The following is a 22,021-nucleotide window of genomic DNA, read 5'->3' as shown; positions in this document are numbered from 1 at the left end:
ATGAAGAATTGCCTCTCCCCTGGTGGGTTCCAGGACTAGCTGCTCCAAGCAGCAGTCATTAATGGTGTCTAGAAATATTCTCTCTGCATCCCATCCTGAGCTGACATGAACCAAGTCAATATGGGGATAGTTGAAATTCACCATTATTATTGAATGTTCTATTTTTGTAGCCTCTCTAATCTCCCTGAGCATTTCACAATCACCATCTTGGTCAGGCGGTTGGAATTATATTTCTACTGCTATACTCTTTTTATTCAAGCATGGAATTTCTATTCATAGAGATTCTGTGGTACATTTTGATTCATTTAAGATTTTTACTATATACAACTTTATGCATTCTTTCACATACAGTTCCACTCCCCCACCAGTGTGACCTACTTTGTCATTCCTATATATTTTGTACCCTGGTATTACCATGTCCCATTGATTACCATAGTTTCACCATGTTTCTGTGATGCCTATTACATTAATATTATCATTTAACACCAGGCACTCAAGTTCAGCCATCTTAGTATTTAGACTTCTAGTATTTATATAAAAGCACTCATAGAATTTGTCAATATTTAGTTGTCTGCCTTCATGTGATGTAACTGAACGGGACCCTTTTTTGTTTGACTGTTTCACTTTCAGTTCCTAGCTGTACTCCATCAACTTCTAGCCTCACCTCTTTACTAGGATACAGATAACTCACAATTTTATATAAAATATATAATGTGCTCTTACCCAGACTCATACTTGTTATCCAATAACATTTTTATTTAAGAATGCAGAACTAGATTCTACCTAGTTCCTACAGAGCCTTTAAGGGGGTGAGAGAGAATGGGAGGGGCAAGGTGAAGATAAGGCAGAATTGAAGAGCTCCGGAGATTACAGGGTGGCTTCCAGAAACTCATCCAAGGTTGCCCAGCACTACAAAATGATACATCGAAGGCAGAGTCATGGCCTCTCCCTATCCTTCCATACACACTGGTCAGCAGAGCCAGTGAGGTGGGAGTGAAGAAATATTCTAAGTGTAGCAATTTGCAGCAGTGCATACCACAATGCACTGGGGAGCTCAGAGTAGGCTTTCTGCTTCTGAGACAGAACACCTCTGGTGCTCCTCCAGGGCTCTGAGACTTTGCACCACTCCAACTAAGGGTTGTGTCAAATACACACAATCTAGCCCTTAGTGATCAATAATTCCAGACAATGTGCCTTCATCTAAGCCCTACTTAAAAGGTGATTTGAAATATTTTTTTAAAATGTTCATTATAGTTTTATGTGCTGAATACTCCCAATAGTAAAATTAAGAAGCATAGTCAATACATGTAGCATTTGAATATACTTTCATCTTAGGTCCCCCTACTGGTTTTGATGACCAGCTCCCTCTCAGAGTGACACCCAATAAGCAATATGCTGGTGATGTTAACATCACCACAGAACCCCACTAGGGCATGGAGTCAAGAGAGGGTCCTAGTGGGTGCTAAAAAGTGCCATTTTAAACCATATGGCTTAGTTTTGAAAGATATAAAATGCACTTTATATCACTTGGGATATAAAATAATATGAAAATCTTTGCAAAACTACATCACATATGGTTTAATTAAAAGGACATTTACCTGGACCCCACTTCCTCCACAGATTGGCTCTATGCTCCACCAGGTTACCATCCCACTTACGACTGTGAGGGCACCCACATATTGCAGCGCAATCTGCAGCATCACTCAGAGAACAAACTGGCAGTAAGTGATTTCAGGAGATCGAAAAGGAATAGACATTGAGCTTATTGTCAGTGATATGCTGAAAGTTCTGCTTATGCTTTCAACATGTAATTCTACAGTTAAATAAAACAAAACAAAAGCATATATTAGTAAGTGTTTGCAAGTCACCAGTTAACATTTGGCAAATGGCTAAACAAGATTTGCTTAAGACATGCAGGCACCAGCGTAAGACTGAAACTCTGATTGCACAGTGGAAGAAAGAGATACTATTATAAATTATTAATTAAAACATCTATTTCAATTTATATTTGTACCAAATTTAGGTTATAACATTAGATTATTTAAAAATATTTTAAAATTGAAATCTGAAGTTCACTTAATATAATATTTCCACATTCCTTGATCAAAAACACGAAATTAAATCAGCTTGTTAATATAAGTAATGTTTAATAAAATTGTGATCCTGGTTCTGCTCCCAATGAAGTGAATGGGATTTTTGCCACTGACTTCAGTGGAGCTGGATCCAGACCCTATAGTGGTTGCCATTAAACTTTTTACAATTTTTGCACGTTGTCTAATAAATGTTACTGTGGCATTCACAACATAGGGAATACTACCAAGTACCTTAGCATAGGGTCTACTATGATTATTTCAGGAATGTAAATTATCTGCAAATGGGAACTGTACAGATTTTAATGGTGATCACTGTATTTGTTTTTACATAATAATAGATAGTGACATATAGATAGGAGCTCTATTATAATTATACAATTATACAGACACCTTTAATTAGTCATTGTTATATCCACAAATGTAAACCTTTATACACAATTGTACATAAAATGCAGAGTACAGTACTGACTGATTACAGGGGAAACAAAATATACATGTGTGTGAGGTACTTAGATGTATCTTTGATTAGAATGTTATGCATTAGATATCTACATACAAATATAGATATAAATATTTAGTTAATACTATAGTACAAATTACAGTATTTATTTTAAAAGTAAAATCCCAAATTGATTCCTCCTCCTGCAGAACAAACTGTTAATCAGCACTATAATCCAGGATGAACAGCAACAAAATTTAAAATGTGTCTTATGATGGTTTACATCCTACTCCCAGACAAGTCAATGAAAGTTTGCCATTTAATTAAATGGGAGCAGGAGCAGATGCTTAATAAAGCTACAATGGGTACATTCCACACACAGTTTTGTCTCCCTGTGATCAAACAAAAATACTATATACAATTTATAAAAGGAGAGAGAGAGAGAGAGAGAGAGAGAGAGAAAAAGAGGGAGGAAATAGTGAATACTATCATACCGATTTCCATGGTCCCCGTTGCCATGAAACATCGCCAGGGCAAGAACGCACATTACATTGTGCCATATTAGGTGGCTTGTCTAGAATTTCACAGCTTTGATCATTCAACATTTGGCCATTAGGAAGCTGACAAATCACTAATCTTGTCTTTATTCCATCTCCACATGTATGAGTACACTAAAAAAATTAAAAAGATATAGTTTAGGGGTCTCATCAACAGTCTTCATATACTAAACAGATATTTGTGTAATCAGTAAACTGTTATTACTATTTAATATTTTTATTGTGCTACTGCCCAGATGCCTCAGGCAAAAATCTTGGTCCCATTTACTAGGTGCTCCACCCATACATAATGAAAAGGCAATTTGTGCCCCAAAGAGCTTACAAAACTACATTTTTATATTTAATTAACATTTGTCTACAAAAGACAAGAAGATAGAAGACAGTTTGCTCCTTCAGGCAGAAGTGAACACTAGTGTGAGAGAAAAAAAATTAAGAGAAACTAGTCATTCTTCAGGGTTAGCACCCAGAGTCAGTGTAGCATGTACCCCTTTTTCTGTGATAAGGGCAAATGGAAATTGGACATGAAACTGAGTTTCCTGTTTGAATAAGAGAACCCCCAGGAACACTAAGCAACAAAGTACACTACCCATCCTGATGTTCATATTCTGATTCTTAAAGGCCATTTGTTTTGTAGACATAGGTGTCTCCTGAAATACGCACTACATATTTATTTTTTCAAATTTAAAATTATTGTTTTGTAGAACAGAAACAAAAAGAGAGAAACAAACTTTAGCCAGAAGTTCTGTTAAACTTTACATGTACTGCTAAAACAAATGGAAAAGCTAGTTTGCATTCACTCTAGCCCAAGCTCACTCCTAGTTAACTTAATCCATTCTTCTCAGAAAATATTGCTTATTTATAATAAACTATTAGAAATAAATTATAATCTGATGAGGAAACAGTATGTCCTACTCCTTTATTGTTGCATACTCTGATTCTTTATTAAAAAATACTAAACCAAAGGAGGGCTGTATATACTGTACAAAGCAAATTCCTTAGTGTGCAGGTATTAACAGAGAAAATGCCATGATGCACAGGCTAGACCTAGGGAACCAAGTTACTAGAGCTGGTGAATAACATGAAAAAAATCAGATGCTGAATTTTCCATTTTTACTCATAAAATTCAAAAAATTATCTACTAATTATTGAGGTACATGGGATTCAATATGTAGGAGGTGATGCAAGTGAGAACCTAGGTCAGAATAAACTGAAAATATTTGTTTTAACTGTACATGTGGTCTTTGGCACAGAATCTATGGTCAAAGTTTGCTCATACATGCAATAGAGAATTCGTTTCTTACTTTCATAATTGAAAACAGTTCATACAAACCATCACAATTAAAGAGGGGGAGTTGAGATTCTCTTGACTTAAAATGTCTGTATCTTCCACAGATCATCTTATTTGTCTCTTTGAAATGTTTTAGCTATCTCCCTTGCTCACTTTTCAAATACATGATCTCCCTTTCAAAGAAGTTTACCATTTTCTGTGATATTAATTTACAGCTACAACCCAGTTCTTCTTTCTCCATCTACCGCGTTCTCCACATGGCTGAGAACAGTAATTCTTGCAATACTTCTAGTCAGCTGTACAGTAAGCTTCAGCTTCCGGGAAAACTTTTCACTTGCTAGGAGACTAGGTACTAAACAACAGGAATATGAAACGCTCACTTATGAGCATAAATTCAACCTAGGTGGTATTTCTGAAACCTGGTGGGAAGAGTTGGATGTTAAAATCAATGGTTATAACCTATTTAGGAAGGATCAAGTGCGCAAAGGGGGAGGGGAGTAGCACTCTATGTAAAAAATGGCATTACTTGCTTCAAAGACATTGACAACTCAGAAACAAGTGTTCTTGAATGTTTATGAATCAATGTCATAAAAGATACAGCACAATATAGAATACTAGCTGGTGTCTGCTACAGACCACCAAATCACACAAGAGAACAAATGACTGGCTCTTAAGCGCCTATCTGTAATGGGTAGGAAAAAAATATCTGTGTTATCATGGGGGACTTCAATCTGAGTGACATGGAATCATAGAATTATAGAAATGTAGGCTGGATGTGACCTCAAAGGTCATCTGGTTCATCCCCTGGTCCTGCAGCAGGACTAAGCAAATATAGACCATCCTTGACAGATGTTTGTCTAATCAGCTCTTAAAAACTTCCTCCAGTGAAGGGGGTTCCGCAATCTCCCTTAGTAACCTATTCCAGTACTTACTATCCTCATAGTTAGAAAGATTTTCCTAATACCTAACCTAAACTCCCTCAGCGCAGATTAAGCCCATTACTTCTTGTCCTAATTTCAGTGGACATGGAAAACAATTGATCACCATCCTCCTTATAACAGCATAATTGAAGACCGTTATCAGGTCCTTTCCCCCTCCCCTGTCTTCTTTTCTCAAGACTACACATGCCCAGTTTATTTTAAATTTTTCTCCATAGGTCACGTTTTCTAAACTTTTTATCATTTTTGTTTCTCTCTTCTGGACATTCCAATTTGTCCACATTGTTCCCAAAGTGTGGCACCAAGAACAGGACACAGTATTCCAGCTGAGGTCTCATCAGTGTCAAGCAGAGCAAGACAATTACCTCTTGTGTCTTACATACAAACACTCCTGTCAATATACCCCAGGATGCTATTATCCTTTTTGCAACTGATTACATTGACAACTTGTATATAATTTGTGATCCACTATAGCTCCCAAAACTTTTTCTGCAGTACTACTGCCTAGCCAGTTATTCCCCATTTTGTAGTTGTGCATTTGATGTTTTTCACTCCTAAGTGTCTCTATTGAATTTTATCTTGTTGATTTGAGACCAACTCTCCCGTTCATCAAGGTTGTTTTGAATTCCCATCCTGTCCACCAAAGTGCTTACAGGCCCTCCCAGCTTGGTGTCATCCACAAATTTTATAAGCATACTCTCCACTCCATTATCCAAGTCATTAATGAAACTGAACCCAGGACTCTGAAGGGCCCCACTAGATAGATCTCCCAGTTTGGCAGCGAACCATTGATAACCAGCCTTTGAGTACAGTTAGTTAAACCAGTTGTGCACTCACAGTAATTTCATCTAGAGCATATTCCCCTAGTTTGCTTATGAAAATGATTGTGACTGTGTCAAAAGCTTTACTAAAATCAAAATATATGACATTTACTGCTTCCCCCTATCCACTAGGCCAGCAACACTGTCAAAGAAGGACATTAGGTTGGTTTGGCATGATTTGTTCTTATCAAGCTATTATCTTCTAGGTGCTTATAAACCGATTGTTTAATAATTTGTTCCAGTATCTGGAGGTCACATGCTGACAGTATAAAAACATCCTTGGAATGTCTAAAAATTGCAAATGGCAATTTCCTAACTCAAAATATTTTGCAGTCAACATGGGATAATTCTATGTCAGACTCATCTTGACAGACCGCAAGGAATTGATCACAGAACCAAAAATTAGTGATAGCTTAGGTTCAAGTGATCATGATTTGATTACATTTACAATGTGCAAGCAGAATAAAATCCAGTTGAGTAATATATGTACTTGGTGCTTTAATAAGGCCAATTTTACAAAGCTGAAAATAATTATGAGACAAATCGGTTGGGAGAAAGAATTTAAACAGAAAAAAGGGAATGATAATTGGGCACTGTTTAAGATCATTTTAGTAGATGTCTCCAACCCCAAAATTCCATATTGAAAAGGGCCACACTGCTTAAAAATAAATATATATGTATACTGTATAACAAATAGAAAAAAGGGGAAGTTTATAGTGATGAATATTAATCAGAAGCTTCAAACTGTAGAAAATTGATGAGGGAAGCAAACGGACACAAGGAGAACTTCATAGCCAGAACAGTTAAGGACTATAAGAAGGAGGGTTTTAAAAAAAAATATATTAGAAATAAAAGGGATTCTAATAATGATAATTAGCCATTACTAGACCGAAATGGTAGAACTATCAATGATAATGCACGAAAGGCAGAAGTATTCAAAAATATTTTTGTTCTGTATTTGGGAAAAAAGCCTGGTGATGTAATCATATCATATGATGATGATTTAATACTTTCCAATCCAACAGTAACCCAGAAGGACGTTAGAAAGCAGATACTATAGCTAAACATTTTTAAATCAGCAGGTCCAGATAACTTGCATACAAGAGTTTTAAAAGAGCTTCCTGAAGAGCTCTCTCTGGACCATTAATACTGATTTTCAATAAGTCTTGGAAAACTGAGGAAGTTCCAAAGGATGGAAAGAATGCTACAGGTCTGTCATCCTGACATCCATCCCAGGCAATAAAAATGGACTGGCTGATACAGGACTTGATAAGTAAAGAGTGAAAGTAGGGTAATATAATTAATGCCAATCAATATGGGTTTATGGAAAACAGATAATTTCGAACAAACTTGATATCAGTTTTTGATGAGATTACAAGTCTGATTGATAAGGTAGTAGTCCTGATGTATTATAGACTTCTGTAAGGCATTTGTTTTGGTACCACACAATAGTTTAAGAAACTAGAATGATGCAAAAATTAAAAATGGACATATTAAACGGATTAAAAACTGGCTAACTCACAGGTCTCAAAAGTTTAGAAGTGTGTGCAACAAGAGTGATGTAGTGGTGGGAGTCTGCTATAGACCACCGGACCAGGGGGATGAGGTGGATGAGGCTTTCTTCCGGCAACTCATGGAAGCTACTAGATCGCATGCCCTGATTCTCATGGGTGACTTTAATTTTCCTGATATCTGCTGGGAGAGCAATACAGCGGTGCATAGACAATCCAGGAAGTTTTTGGAAAGCGTAGGGGACAATTTCCTGGTGCAAGTGCTAGGGGAGCCAACTAGGGGGGGCGCTTTTCTTGACCTGCTGCTCACAAACCGGGTAGAATTAGTGGGGGAAGCAAAAGTGGATGGGAATCTGGGAGGCAGTGACCATGAGTTGGTTGAGTTCAGGATCCTGACACAGGGAAGAAAGGTAAGCAGCAGGATACGGACCCTGGACTTCAGGAAAGCAGACTTCGACTCCCTCAGGGAACAGATGGCCAGGATCCCCTGGGGGACTAACATGAAGGGGAAGGGAGTCCAGGAGAGCTGGCTGTATTTCAAGGAATCCCTGTTGAGGTTACAGGGACAAACCATCCCGATGAGTCGAAAGAATAGTAAATATGGCAGGCGACCAGCTTGGCTTAATGGTGAAATCCTAGCAGATCTTAAACATAAAAAAGAAGCTTACAAGAAGTGGAAGGTTGGACATATGACCAGGGAAGAGTATAAAAATATTGCTCGGGCATGTAGGAAAGATATCAGGAGGGCCAAATCGCACCTGGAGCTGCAGCTAGCAAGAGATGTCAAGAGTAACAAGAAGGGTTTCTTCAGGTATGTTGGCAACAAGAAGAAAGCCAAGGAAAGTGTGGGCCCCTTACTGAATGAGGGAGGCAACCTAGTGACAGAGGATGTGGAAAAAGCTAACGTACTCAATGCTTTTTTTGCCTCTGTTTTCACTAACAAGGTCAGCTCCCAGACTGCTGCGCTGGGCATCACAAAATGGGGAAGAGATGGCCAGCCCTCTGTGGAGATAGAGGTGGTTAGGGACTATTTAGAAAAGCTGGACGTGCACAAGTCCATGGGGCCGGACGAGTTGCATCCGAGAGTGCTGAAGGAATTGGCGGCTGTGATTGCAGAGCCCTTGGCCATTATCTTTGAAAACTCGTGGCGAATGGGGGAAGTCCCGGATGACTGGAAAAAGGCTAATGTAGTGCCAATCTTTAAAAAAGGGAAGAAGGAGGATCCTGGGAACTACAGGCCAGTCAGCTTCACCTCAGTCCCTGGAAAAATCATGGAGCAGGTCCTCAAAGAATCAATCCTGAAGCACTTACATGAGAGGAAAGTGATCAGGAACAGTCAGCATGGATTCACCAAGGGAAGGTCATGCCTGACTAATCTAATCGCCTTTTATGATGAGATTACTGGTTCTGTGGATGAAGGGAAAGCAGTGGATGTATTGTTTCTTGACTTTAGCAAAGCTTTTGACACAGTCTCCCACAGTATTCTTGTCAGCAAGTTAAGGAAGTATGGGCTGGATGAATGCACTATAAGGTGGGTAGAAAGCTGGCTAGATTGTCGGGCTCAACGGGTAGTGATCAATAGCTCCATGTCTAGTTGGCAGCCGGTGTCAAGTGGAGTGCCCCAGGGGTCGGTCCTGGGGCCGGTTTTGTTCAATATCTTCATAAATGATCTGGAGGATGGTGTGGATTGCACTCTCAGCAAATTTGCGGATGATACTAAACTGGGAGGAGTGGTAGATACACTGGAGGGGAGGGATAGGATACAGAAGGACCTAGACAAATTGGAGGATTGGGCCAAAAGAAATCTGATGAGGTTCAATAAGGATAAGTGCAGGGTCCTGCACTTAGGATGGAAGAATCCAATGCACCGCTACAGACTAGGGACCGAATGGCTAGGCAGCAGTTCTGCGGAAAAGGACCTAGGGGTGACAGTGGACGAGAAGCTGGATATGAGTCAGCAGTGTGCCCTTGTTGCCAAGAAGGCCAATGGCATTTTGGGATGTATAAGTAGGGGCATAGCGAGCAGATCGAGGGACGTGATCGTTCCACTCTATTCGACACTGGTGAGGCCTCATCTGGAGTACTGTGTCCAGTTTTGGGCCCCACACTACAAGAAGGATGTGGATAAATTGGAGAGAGTCCAGCGAAGGGCAACAAAAATGATTAGGGGTCTAGAGCACATGACTTATGAGGAGAGGCTGAGGGAGCTGGGATTGTTTAGTCTGCAGAAGAGAAGAATGAGGGGGGATTTGATAGCTGCTTTCAACTACCTGAAAGGGGGTTCCAAAGAGGATGGCTCTAGACTGTTCTCAATGGTAGCAGATGACAGAACGAGGAGTAATGGTCTCAAGTTGCAATGGGGGAGGTTTAGATTGGATATTAGGAAAAACTTTTTCACTAAGAGGGTGGTGAAACACTGGAATGCGTTACCTAGGGAGGTGGTAGAATCTCCTTCCTTAGAGGTTTTTAAGGTCAGGCTTGACAAAGCCCTGGCTGGGATGATTTAACTGGGACTTGGTCCTGCTTCGAGCAGGGGGTTGGACTAGATGACCTTCTGGGGTCCCTTCCAACCCTGATATTCTATGATTCTATGATACAATTATAACTCGGCAATTATTATCAAGCTGATGTGTTTCTATTAGGGTCCTACATGGATCTGGTGCTATGCTATTTAACATTTCTATGAGCAACAGAGAAGAAAAGAAAATCATTACTGATAAAGTTTGCAGGTGGCACAAAGATTGGGGGAGTAGTAAATAATGAAGAGGACAGGTCACTGTTACAGAGTGATCTGGATCACTTGATAAGCTGTGTGCAAGCAAATGATGTGCATTTTAATATGGCCAAATGTAAAGTTCTACATCTAGGCACAAAGAATGTTATGTTCCTGAAAAATGCGACTTTAAGCAAAACGATTTTAAGCGAATCCAATTTCCCCATAAGAATTAATGTAAATGGGCGGGGGGGGGGGGTTAGATTCCAGGGAAATTTTTTTTTTGCCAGACAAAAGACTACACACACACACACACACACACAAACAGTATTAGTTTTAAACAAACAATTTAATACTGTACACAGCGATGATGATTGTGAAGCTTGGTTGAGGTGGTGGAGTCAGAGGGTGGGATATTTCCCAGGGAATGCCTTCCTGCTAAATGATGAACTAGCAATTGGCTGAGCCCTCAAGGGTTAACTCGTTGTTTATGTAGCCTCACACTCTACAAGCAGCAGAAATGGAGGGAGGGGAGACAGCATGGCAGACAGAGACAGAGACACACACCTACACCCTGAGAGAGAGAGAGAGAGAGAGAGATGCGCATTTCCCCTTTAAGTACACTGACACCACTCTTAAGTACACTACCTTGCTCAGTTAATCAGCAAGCTGAGGCCACAGCAGCTGCTGCCAGGAAGCTCCTTCCCTCCTGAGCCTTGTCATGTGTCCCCCCTGCTTTATGGAGATGGGGTAAGCGGGATGCAGGAGCAGGGGGGAGGGGGACACCCTGACATTAGCCTCCCTCTCCTCCCCCCCTCCTAGCAAGCAGGAGGCTCTGAAGAGCAGCTCCAAGGCAGAGGGCAGGAGCAGCACATGGCAGTGGGGGGAGGGACAGCTGAACTGCTGGGAATTGATAGCCTGCTGGGTGTCTGCTGCACAGGGAACTTAGGGGAGCGGGGAGCTGATAGCGGAGCTGGTTCCCCACCAGCTAGGTGGTGGTTCCACCCTGGTTCCCCACCAGCTAGGTCCAATGGGCTGCTCTTTCTGCAAGCAGTGGACAAAGCAGGTGGCTGCCAAACAATGTTATAAGGGAGCATTGCACAACTTTAAACGAGCATGTTCCCTAACTGATCAGCAACGTAACAACGAAACAACGTTAACCAGGATGACTTTAAGTAAGGAGTTACCGTACTTAGTTTAAACAGGAGATAATTCAAGGAAGTCCTATGGCCCACGATATACAGGCGGCCGGACTAGATGATCATGAGACCCCTTCTGGCTTTACAGTCTATTAATCTTTTATTTCACCTTCTTGTATTCACTTTTCTTATTGTGGCTGTTAGACCAGGAGTTCTCAAACTAGGGGTCACTAGGTTATTATGGGGGTCGTGAGCTAACAGTCTCCACCCCCAAACCCCACTTCTCCTCCAGCATTTATAACAGAGATAAATATCAAAATATGTTTTTAATTTATAAGGGGGAGGAGAGGCACACTCAGAGGTTTCCTGTGTGAAAGGGGTCACCAATGTAAAAGTTTGAGAATGACTGCGTTAGACAATGATTTTTGGAGTAAAACCTTATCCCACCCAACTCATCTTTTTAGAAAAGAAAATAATCTTAAATCTCTCCTGGTTCAAGACACTACTAGAGTGGAGCACTGAATTAAGGAAATTTTAAAATAACTCCTAATTAGACTAATGAATAATAGCCATGTGTCAGGCAGCATGACAAAGCTATAACCACTAGCGAGTCCTACTGATCTATTGCTTATAGATATGATGACCAGATGCCAGTAATCAACAGAAACAGCATGGCCTTTTATAGGCAATCACAGAGGCTGGATTAATCATTCAACAAATAAATTGCTTATTCATTGCGAAGACAGTGGTAGATAAAAATTGTTTGAGTTTGAAAATGTTTGATCCTTTTGAGACTAGTAAAAAAGAGTTTCTGTTGCATACATACTTAAATAATTATTTTACCTTTTTTAAAAAAATGCTCAAAAGGTTCACAAATATATTTTTTTAAATTGTGAAATAATCTTACTTCTCCCCAGCTCCCATAGTTCCATCGTGGACAGTGTCCAGAATCACAGCGTCTTGACTCTGGTGGCTTTGTTGCCTCATCACAGTAACTAGCACTTATTCCATCCACATCTTGACACACTACAACCCGACGTTGGAATCCACCTGCACAAGTACTAGAGCACTAGTAAAACAAAAGGCAAATATACATCTTTGTCAGTTGTGAAGACACTGCAATGTACAATATATTGCTTAAATGAACTTGAAAATAAGAAAGTTAGAAACTGGCACTGAACTATAAATTTAAAACCCCAAAAAACAATTTTGTTAAAGGTCTAAACGTTCTAAATTTTAAAATCAAAATAAGTTGTTTTTGATTAAACATATTGCTTTTCAAATAAAAATGTATATTTAAGCTTACCAAATAGATACTGTACTACAATGTCATTTTCAGAAATATTAAAAAAGATAAGAGAGAACTCTAATGCATGCAGAATGATGAACATAGTAAATACATTTTAGTAGTTTGCTTACTGCTCCCCATGGTCCTGTTCTCCACTGGTTTCCTCCTACAGAAGGATGGCTCCATTGATTTACATTATCTTGTGGGTGATGGCCCCTGTGTATTGGAGGGTAATCTAGTTCTGGAAAATGGCTTGGATGATCATGCATTTTAGGAATATGACGATAAACTGGAAGGCATGGTGGCATGTTACACTCTTGCTCTTTGGAAGGACGGCTTTCAGGATCACAGTAATTCTCGTCAATTTGTTGATGGTAGTTGACACAGACAACTTGTCTTGTTGCTATTCCATTATCACATGTAACTGTGCACTGACCAAAAATTAACCCAACACTTGTGATATAACATAACATAAAAAAACAATAACTAAAGATATTCATATTTACTTTTGAAATTAATAAATGTATAATTATTTTTTCAGGGCACGGACAGTCTCTTCATATACCTCTACATAGCACTTAGCACAATGAAGACCCAATTCTAATCAGAGCCTTTAGGCATTAACATCATATAAATATGCAGCAGCAGCAACAACAAAAATAATACTTACGGGTGACCAATTTCCAGCTTGCCACTCTCCACATGGACTAAAACAGTTTGAAATCTCAGCTGGTCTGGGTAAGTGTGTACAGAGTGATTCATCAGCAACTCCACCATAAGCATCCCTACAACTCACATAGCGAGCACGGTTACCTTTTCCACAAGATGCAGAGCACTATGAAGCAGAACAATATATGTTAATCATATTTTATTAGATCAAAAAATCCAAAATTAACTTGCAAACGTAAGCATATTTAGTACTAACATGATTTTAATATAGGTTTTAATCCATAAATTAAACACAAAGAGCAGATTCCAACCTCAATTATACTGCTATAAACCCAGAGTCATAGAATACCAGGGTTGGAGGGGACCTCAGGAGATCATCTAGTCCAACCCCCTGCTCAAAGCAGGACCAATCCCTAATTTTTGCCCGAGATCCCTAAATGGCCCCCCTCAAAGATTGAACTCACAACCCTTGGTTTAGCAGGCCAATGCTCAAACCACTGAGCTATCCCTCCCTCAAGTTACTCTTAAAGTAACCCAAGATGTGTATTTGTCTCAGCCTGTATCACCTTTCTTGGCCTCTCTCCATGGTGAATAGCTCCCTTTAAGGTGTAGTCTTGGGCGCAACTGCTAGTGGGGAAACCTTGACAGTGCGGCTCTAATGGAGCTGTGCTATCGGGGAATGAGGGGTAGAGTACTGCTAGATGGGCCTGACACGCGCAGCTTACAGAAGGGCTATGGGGTTTGGATGTGCAACCTTAACTGTTTCACATGAGTGTATATGTTAAGATGTAGTCTTCAAAATATATGATTGCATTATCACGTAATTATTATTATTTTCTACAGTTTAGATATCTATAGGTAGCTTCTTCCTATACTTTTCAATTATTTTATAGTGAGACTAATTTTATTGACAATGATAAAGTATATTTAGGGTCTGATTTATAATGTCATTACTCTGTTTTTGACACCAGCATAAATCTATCAGGCCCTCCCTGATGTGTTCATATCTCAAAAACTGTCCAAGAACTGAGTCAAAGGCTTTTTGAGTAGGCATCATCTCAATACGGTCTCAATTTCATTACACTTTGCACTGCACAGCTAAATTAGACATGCATGCATGTCTCAGTTATACACTTTATGAACTTACAAAAAAATATACAGGATCAGTGCATCTTTTCAAATGTTCATATCTCAGATAAATCAAAGCCAATTTTCACTAGAGTACTCAGACACTTCTTTGCAATGAAGTTTATTTACATGGAAAATTACAACTTTAACCCCACCACTGTTCAGCAGTACAGCTGTTTAAATCAAAGGCATCAATAATCCTTTTATAATGGGAAAAATATATATTTTCCCTCTCCCTATGCTTAAAAACTGGTGAATCATTTTTGCACAGCTGACCCCCAAAAGTTCTTTTGCGAGAACTCAGATAGAAAATTTCAGACAGAAAGGTAAAATTTAAGTTCTAAGCACTGAAAAATGGGACAGAATGGGAACTTTCTTAACTATATAATTAGCTACTATGCTCACTGTAATATATTACATACTGGGGTCCATGATCCATATCTCCACTGAGTCACCTTCCCTATGACAGGAAGCGATGTCGTCCATAATTTTGTGGTTTCTGGACAAGGAGGCATTTCACAGTCCTTTGAAAAAAAGAATAATGTAAACTTTAAACATATTTTTCAGAACTGCAAAAAGGAAAGCAAATCACCATTATATTATGGTAACACTATTTTTCAGTAATACTGTTCTCTACTTTTCCATAGCCTTATTCAATGGTGTTTCAAAGAACATTTACCCCATATTAATTATGGTTCTTCAAGATGTGCTGTCCACACAGATTCCACTTTTGAGGATAGATTCATAAAGTACCAGATTTAGGCACCATTAGTATTCACAAAACCCCCATTCAGCTGCTGCCTAAGTTTTTGCAGTACAAGTTCCCTGCGTGCCTATTTCTCTGCCTTATTGGCATCTGGGTGCCTAAGCAATAGCATGATCCACGAACTACGGGAATCATAGAATCATAGAATATCAGGGTTGGAAGGGACCTCAGGAGGTCATCTAGTCCAACCCCCTGCTCAAAGCAGGACCAATCCCCAATTAAATCATCCCAGCCAGGGCTTTGTCAAGCCTGACCTTAAAAACTTCTAAGGAAGGATTTTCTACCACCTCCCTAGGTAATGCATTCCAGTGTTTCACCACCCTCCTGGTGAAAAAGTTTTTCCTAATATCCAACCTAAACCTCCTCCACTGCATCTTGAGACCATTACTCCTTGTCCTGTCCTCTTCTACCACTGAGAATAGTCTAGAACCATCCTCTCTGGAACCACCTCTCAGGTAGTTGAAAGCAGCTATCAAATCCCCCCTCATTCTTCTCTTCTGCAGACTAAACAATCCCAGTTCCCTCAGCCTCTCCTCACAAGTCATGTGTTCCAGACCCCTAATCATTTTTGTTGCCCTTCGTTGGACTCTCTCCAATTTATCCACATCCTTCTTGTAGTGTGGGGCCCAAAACTGGACACAGTACTCCAGATGAGGCCCCACCAATGTCAGATAGAGGGGAACGATCACGTCCCTCGATCTGCTCGCTATGCCCCTACTTATACATCCCAAAATGCCATTGGCCTTCTTGGCAACAAGGGCACACTGCTGACTCATATCCAGCTTCTCGTCCACTGTCACCCCTAGGTCCTTTTCCGCTGAACTGCTGCCTAGCCATTCGGTCCCTAGTCTGTAGCGGTGCATGGGGTTCTTCCGTCCTAAGTGCAGGAAGATAGGCGCTAACTCATCTGTGGGGCTTGATCTGGTAGGCATGCTCAGAGACCACCTAACTCCATACAAAACAGCCAGAAGAAGGAGGAGCAGGAGCTTCCTGATATTTTTTAGCCTAGCTGTGAGGGTAATCACGCAGGATGTGGGAGACCACCAGCTCAAGTCCCCACTCTGCCTGATGAGACAAGATTTGAATAAGGAGTTGCTACCTCTCAGGTAAGTGCCCTAATCACTAGCCTATGGGATATTCTGGTGCAGGTTTCCTTCAATTCTCCTGCTGAAGCGATTACAATTTGGATAAATTATTAAATAGTCATTGGGCCTGAAAGAGAGAAAAACTCCATAGCTGGCAGGTAGGGCATTCTTCTGAGAGGTGGAAGACCCAGGATCTAATCCTCCTGTTCCAATGACCCTTGTAGAGAGGGGAGGGGAAAAACCTATCTCTACACAGTCCTTAGTCTGCAGATTTTTGTTTTGTTTATTTTGAGCCTCTGGGCAGAGACAACTTATTTAAGGCTAACAATGAATTAACAATGAATTAATAATGAAGTAACTAGCAGTAACTACTCTATTATTAGTAGTTAGAACTGTATTAGCTAACTTGCTCAGTCCAAGGAAGGCGGACACAATCTATCTCACAACCACGGGCAATAAGAAGAAACCGAGTCTGAGTTGCGGCTGCCCTGTCCTTTATGCCCTCAGCTACAGGGCACAGGCATGGCCTCAGCAGACACTGTTATTCAGAAGAATCTGATCTCCTGTGTATGTGGTGCATGTGCACCGACTGTTGAATCTGTGGGGACAATCACTTGAAGCAGCAGCTTTATTTCCACATTTCAATCACTTATTACATGCTTATACATTTGCAAGGCTTGTTTAAGCAGCCCTCTTCTGCAGCAGCCTGATCCCCAACAGCAATCAAATTAACTCGCTGATTCCTCTTAAATAACTCTTTCGCCAACGTTACAATCAGTCGGCCCTATGTTCTTTGTGTTCCGTGGGCTGATGATTGGACTCAGCCCTAGGAGTTTGCTGGTGTTCTGGAGCTGTACTGGGTACTTAATCCAGTGGCTGGATGTACATATGAATAGACAATCCCTATGGACTCCAGAACATTTGCATTATATTATTAAAAGGAATCAAAGATCAAGTGAGTGTAACAAAGAAGCACTTTATTAGGGGAAAGGATAGGATTAAATTAAAAGAAAGGGAAGGATAGGAATCTGGAATAAAAGGAAAGGGCAGTGAATCAAGTTATACCAGCTTATACAACTGAAATATATTAACCTCAGAGATTCCTCCCGCAAGTAGTCATATTCCCCCTCTATTAACTAAACATGATCAGAATCCCACAACAGAGTCTGGCCCCACCTGCAGGTGGTCAGCCTATGCATATTGCTCCATGCACTGGAGCGTTTTAGTATTAATCAAAGGTTCTTTTGACTGTCTGCAAAAGTCTTGGCAGTCCCAGTCATGTGCAGGCTATTCAGGGAGTGGTCAGCTGTCCAGGAATGTCAGTCAGGCTCCTGCCCCGTAACGCCTTTTCTCTTGCTCAGCCTCCACTATCCAGATTTGAAGTACACAGTATGAACACTTAGTTTCAGTATAATATTCCCAGCCTCTAGGCTACTGGGAGATACTTCTCCGAAGGCCCCCGCTGCAAATGGCAATGAGGCTATATTTATATAATTGGGTTTATTTAAATAAAAAAACAAACAATTGTTTGCTTGAAATGCATTTGTTTGACTTACTTGACTGTCTCTAGGACGGGTAGCAGCATTACACTCTCTGTCATCCTCTAAAATAACTCCATAAGTGCCAGTAACACATTTGACTGCACGCATTTGGTATCCACGTCCACATGTCACAGCACACTGTTAAAGACAACAATTTTAGTTGCTTCAAATAGTTTAAAACTTGGTCATCATTTTAAAATGATAAAATTTCTATTTTTAAACAACATCCATGTAACAAGAACAGGAATGTAATAATCTAGAAATATTTTTTTTGCACAGTCCTTTTTTAAATTTAAATTTATTCTTGCTCTAAAAATATTCTAATGATAATTTAACAGATGGAATAACTTTAATATTGAATAATAATTCTGAATACCTACTGCACAGGAGTTAATTTACATGCTTAATTACCATACCCATAATTGTATTCAATGTATCTACAAATGAAAAGTTATATATAACTTGCCATTTTATGCACAATTAGCATTATTTAATCTATTTTCAGAGAACTGCTTGTCTAAAACTCTGAAAATCAGACCCCCATTTTACAGCAATTGGCCTGCTCAACAACTATGGCTAATGCAAATACAGTAAATGTATATCCCCGATAACCATCTTTATCCACAATCATGTCCCCTCCAAACATTGCTCAAGCCACAGGAAGTGCCCCTTTGAGATCCCACTGGATATCAAACCTCACCCATCCAACCCCAACCTCTCTCTCTTGGACAAAAAAGAAAAGCAGCGGTATTAGAAGAATATGCAAAAACACCCTTTGTGCTTCTCTAATCCTGATAATATCCAGGCTTCAGACTGCTCCAGACATAAAACAGAGCAGCCCTCAGGATGCTCTAATTTACACAGGCAGACAGCAGCTCCAGAGGCCACTTCAGCATTCAGAGATTGCAAGACACAGGGATGTCCTCGTCATTTAAAAGCCACAATGGATATATGCCACCCCAAGCATAACCCCAGGAATCCTCCAGGGCTGGTTATGCTGGCCTTAGGCAGAGTGACCATATGTTGTGGTTTTTCATATAGTGTCCCAAGAAATTATTTCAGGATCATATCAAAACATTTGGGTTTTTATAGCTTCAAAATTTTTGTTTAAGATCCATTGTACACCAAGCAGAATTAACTTTCTGTACTAGAAACAAACTGTCCAATGAAATAAGCTTCCAGTGTGATAAACATTGTAGGGAATGAAGTGAAAAGTCAAATCAGTATAGATCAGTGGTGGGCAACGTGCAGCCCGCATGCTTCCCGCAACTCCCATTGGCCGGGAACGCTGAATCACGGCCACTGGGAGCTGCGGGAGGCTGGGCCTGCAGAAGGTCAATGTAAACAAACTGTCTCGCGGCCTGCCAGTGGATTACTGACGGGCTGCAGGTTGCCCACCACTGGTGTAGATGCTATGAAAGCTGTTCTTTTGCTCAAAGCTTTTATTTCATTATCTACTCATTCAGGACTCTGAGTTATCAGAAAAAAATCCTGTATTCTAAGAAATATGCACATGTTGTTAAGTCAGAAGTTAGCAGTAAAAATTGCAGTTTATCAGTAGATGCCAATTCATGGAATTTGGAGTAATGAGAATGGAGAGTTTTGTTTTGTTGTTATTTCATGGATTTCTAATTGGGCAAATTTCTTGTAGGAGTTGTATTAGAAATGCCAAGTACAGCAATTGCTTACATGGAAAAGTAATATTATGAAAGTTTTTAATGGATTTTGAGCTCATTTTAATGCAATTTAGCAGCTGGAAATGAAGAGAAGCCAGCACTGGTGACAGATCATTAGCAATTGCTCTGCAGACTCCCAGCACTACACTAAATTTGAGGAATTCTGCCTTGGATGGAGAGAGATTAAATAGATTAGACAGATGAAAAGTTCTATAGAAGTGAAAAGTATAGTTCAAGGATGTGCTTATAGGCCTCTTCTCCACAAGGTTTCTGCATCTCACAGGTAAAAGAAATATTATCATGTGTTTTCCAGCTCCCTAGCTACAAGTTCTCACTGAATATCAGAGACTTCTTGTGAATAACCTGAAAACAATGCCGGTTTGATTATTCAGACAGGGCTCCATCAAATTAAGGAACCTTCTTTTGAACTAGTTTTCAACTACTTTATTAGAAATATCCCTCTTTCAAACGAATACATCCTATTTTGGAATTTTGCAGTATATCGGATGTATACCAGATATATGCCTTTAGAAACAAAGCACACACTGCTGAATTGTAAATACACTTATTTTAATTAAAATAAATAAACTGTGCATTTTTCCTAAAGATTCTATTAAGCAGATTCTTAAAGATTCTTAAAGATTCCTTTAAGCAGCCAGAGATTTTTAACAGTATCATTAGCTTGGCATATATAGTCTTATATTTTAAATCAAGGTTGCCCCTAGAAGTGCAGATTTGTCTAGAAATGACTGGCTGGACATTTACCACCAATCTGACTGCTCTAGGAATTGCATCTACTTTCATTAATTTTAGGTTAGCAACACGTTTTACTCAACACACATAAAACATGCTGAAGTGTGACAGAATCTTACAACCTTAGCAATTATATTCCAACAGAAAATATTTTAAAACTTTGTTGTTGCATGATCATTCAAAAGTCTGGAATAGATGAAAAAAGCAAAAACGCATATGTACTCACTGATCCCCATGGTCCTACTTGCCAAGATGCACATTCATGAAGTTCACATGATCTTACTGATTCTGGTCTAGAGTTTGGATTACAGAAGTTCTCTCTCAGTTTTTCATCATTCAGTTGACACCATACTTGTCGATGCCTCATTCCCTTCCCACATGTCACAGGACACTGCAGAGTGGTAACATTAAATTTGTCAGCTGATAAAAAGTATGAAATATAAATGAATAGATTCACCTTTTCCAGTTATTTGTTGGACTTCAGTTAATACACAGCTAATCACAAAAACATTTTTATAGTTTAATACAACCAATTCTTTATTTTCTTGCTTTCTAACCAGTTCCCAGTTCAAGGATATACCAGTCCAATGATCTATAAACATTTCCCCAGCTATAAAAATGTGAATACAAATTAAAGTTCATTTACTCATTAATATTAAATTAAAGTATCATAAAATGTATACTTATCATAAATTATGAAAAAATATATGCCTTAACTTCCAGAGGAAACATGTTTAGCCCATTCCTAATTCAGAGAAAGCCAGTATAATCTACATGAAAATATAAATAATAATGTTCTTTGCTTGATTGCATAGTTTTTATTACTTCACAAAAATTAGTGGTAAGATATTAGATAAAATCCCTGTAAGAACCCTCACAGTCTTGCAATAACATTTCCGGGAAAAACTAAATTACTGGTAAGTTTTTCACAAGACATCAAGCAAGCTATCAGGAGAGCTCTGCAAAATTCTAGCACTAGAATATGCTATATATAATGTACAATGAAAATAACTAGTAAAACCAAAACTGTGAACATTTAAAAAGTACTGCTTACATTTAAAGTAATTTTTAAAGTAGTATAATAATATCAAAGGAGCCTGAAGTTTTGCGTGATTAGTGTTACCTCACTCCAATCACTAGTAGCCCAGTTTGGACATAAAAACTCATTACAGTTCTGTGTTACAATCCTTGGAAGCTCATGACATTCTCTATCAGCTAGCCGACGACCAAAGTTGTTCATACAAAAAGCTTCTCTCGTTCTTATGCCTCTCTCACAGCTCCTGGAACACTGGAATATAGAAAAAAGTAAAACAGAGCACAAGAAATATACTGTAACAAAGACCAATTCAAGCTACATTAAAAATAGATCCATTGGGCCAAATTCATCCCTGGTGTAACTCTACAGACCTCAAATAAATATCTCAGATAAATTTCTTCCTTTGCTGTTTAGCTCCATGATATAGTTCATAAACTAATGTTAAGGCTGCAAGTTTATACCTTATCTTCTTAAAATACATATAAAACATTATGTTAATAGAAAGCAATTAAAGTTACAAAATAAAGCACTTCCAAGTTAGGAAATGCCAGATTTATGATTGCCCATGTAGCCTCCTGCA

The 22,021-nt window shown here is 39.3% G+C and overlaps 1 protein-coding gene across 4 annotated transcripts in view; it reads right to left on the bottom strand.

The window, feature by feature from the left end:
• The window catches only part of ADAMTS20 (ADAM metallopeptidase with thrombospondin type 1 motif 20), a 174,393-nt gene that overhangs the window by 61,564 nt on the left and 90,808 nt on the right, over nucleotides 1-22,021 (bottom strand). For 3 of the 4 annotated variants that reach the window (XM_007061782.3, XM_043548987.1, XM_043548981.1), the window contains 8 exons: nucleotides 21,529-21,693; nucleotides 20,632-20,796; nucleotides 17,992-18,114; nucleotides 15,007-15,108; nucleotides 13,458-13,622; nucleotides 12,919-13,218; nucleotides 12,407-12,568; nucleotides 3,027-3,203 (listed from right to left, as the gene is read on the bottom strand). In XM_007061782.3, the coding sequence (XP_007061844.3) occupies nucleotides 3,027-3,203; nucleotides 12,407-12,568; nucleotides 12,919-13,218; nucleotides 13,458-13,622; nucleotides 15,007-15,108; nucleotides 17,992-18,114; nucleotides 20,632-20,796; nucleotides 21,529-21,693 (1,359 nt within the window). The remainder of the gene's footprint in view (nucleotides 1-3,026; nucleotides 3,204-12,406; nucleotides 12,569-12,918; nucleotides 13,219-13,457; nucleotides 13,623-15,006; nucleotides 15,109-17,991; nucleotides 18,115-20,631; nucleotides 20,797-21,528; nucleotides 21,694-22,021) is intronic. The other variant, XM_043548992.1, reaches the window with a different exon arrangement.

This window comes from Chelonia mydas, chromosome 1 (genome assembly GCF_015237465.2).
Source record: "Chelonia mydas isolate rCheMyd1 chromosome 1, rCheMyd1.pri.v2, whole genome shotgun sequence".
Classification (NCBI taxonomy): Eukaryota; Metazoa; Chordata; order Testudines; family Cheloniidae; genus Chelonia; species Chelonia mydas.
The sequence above is the reverse complement of the archived record's forward strand: the minus strand, read 5'-3'. Positions and strand labels throughout refer to the sequence as shown.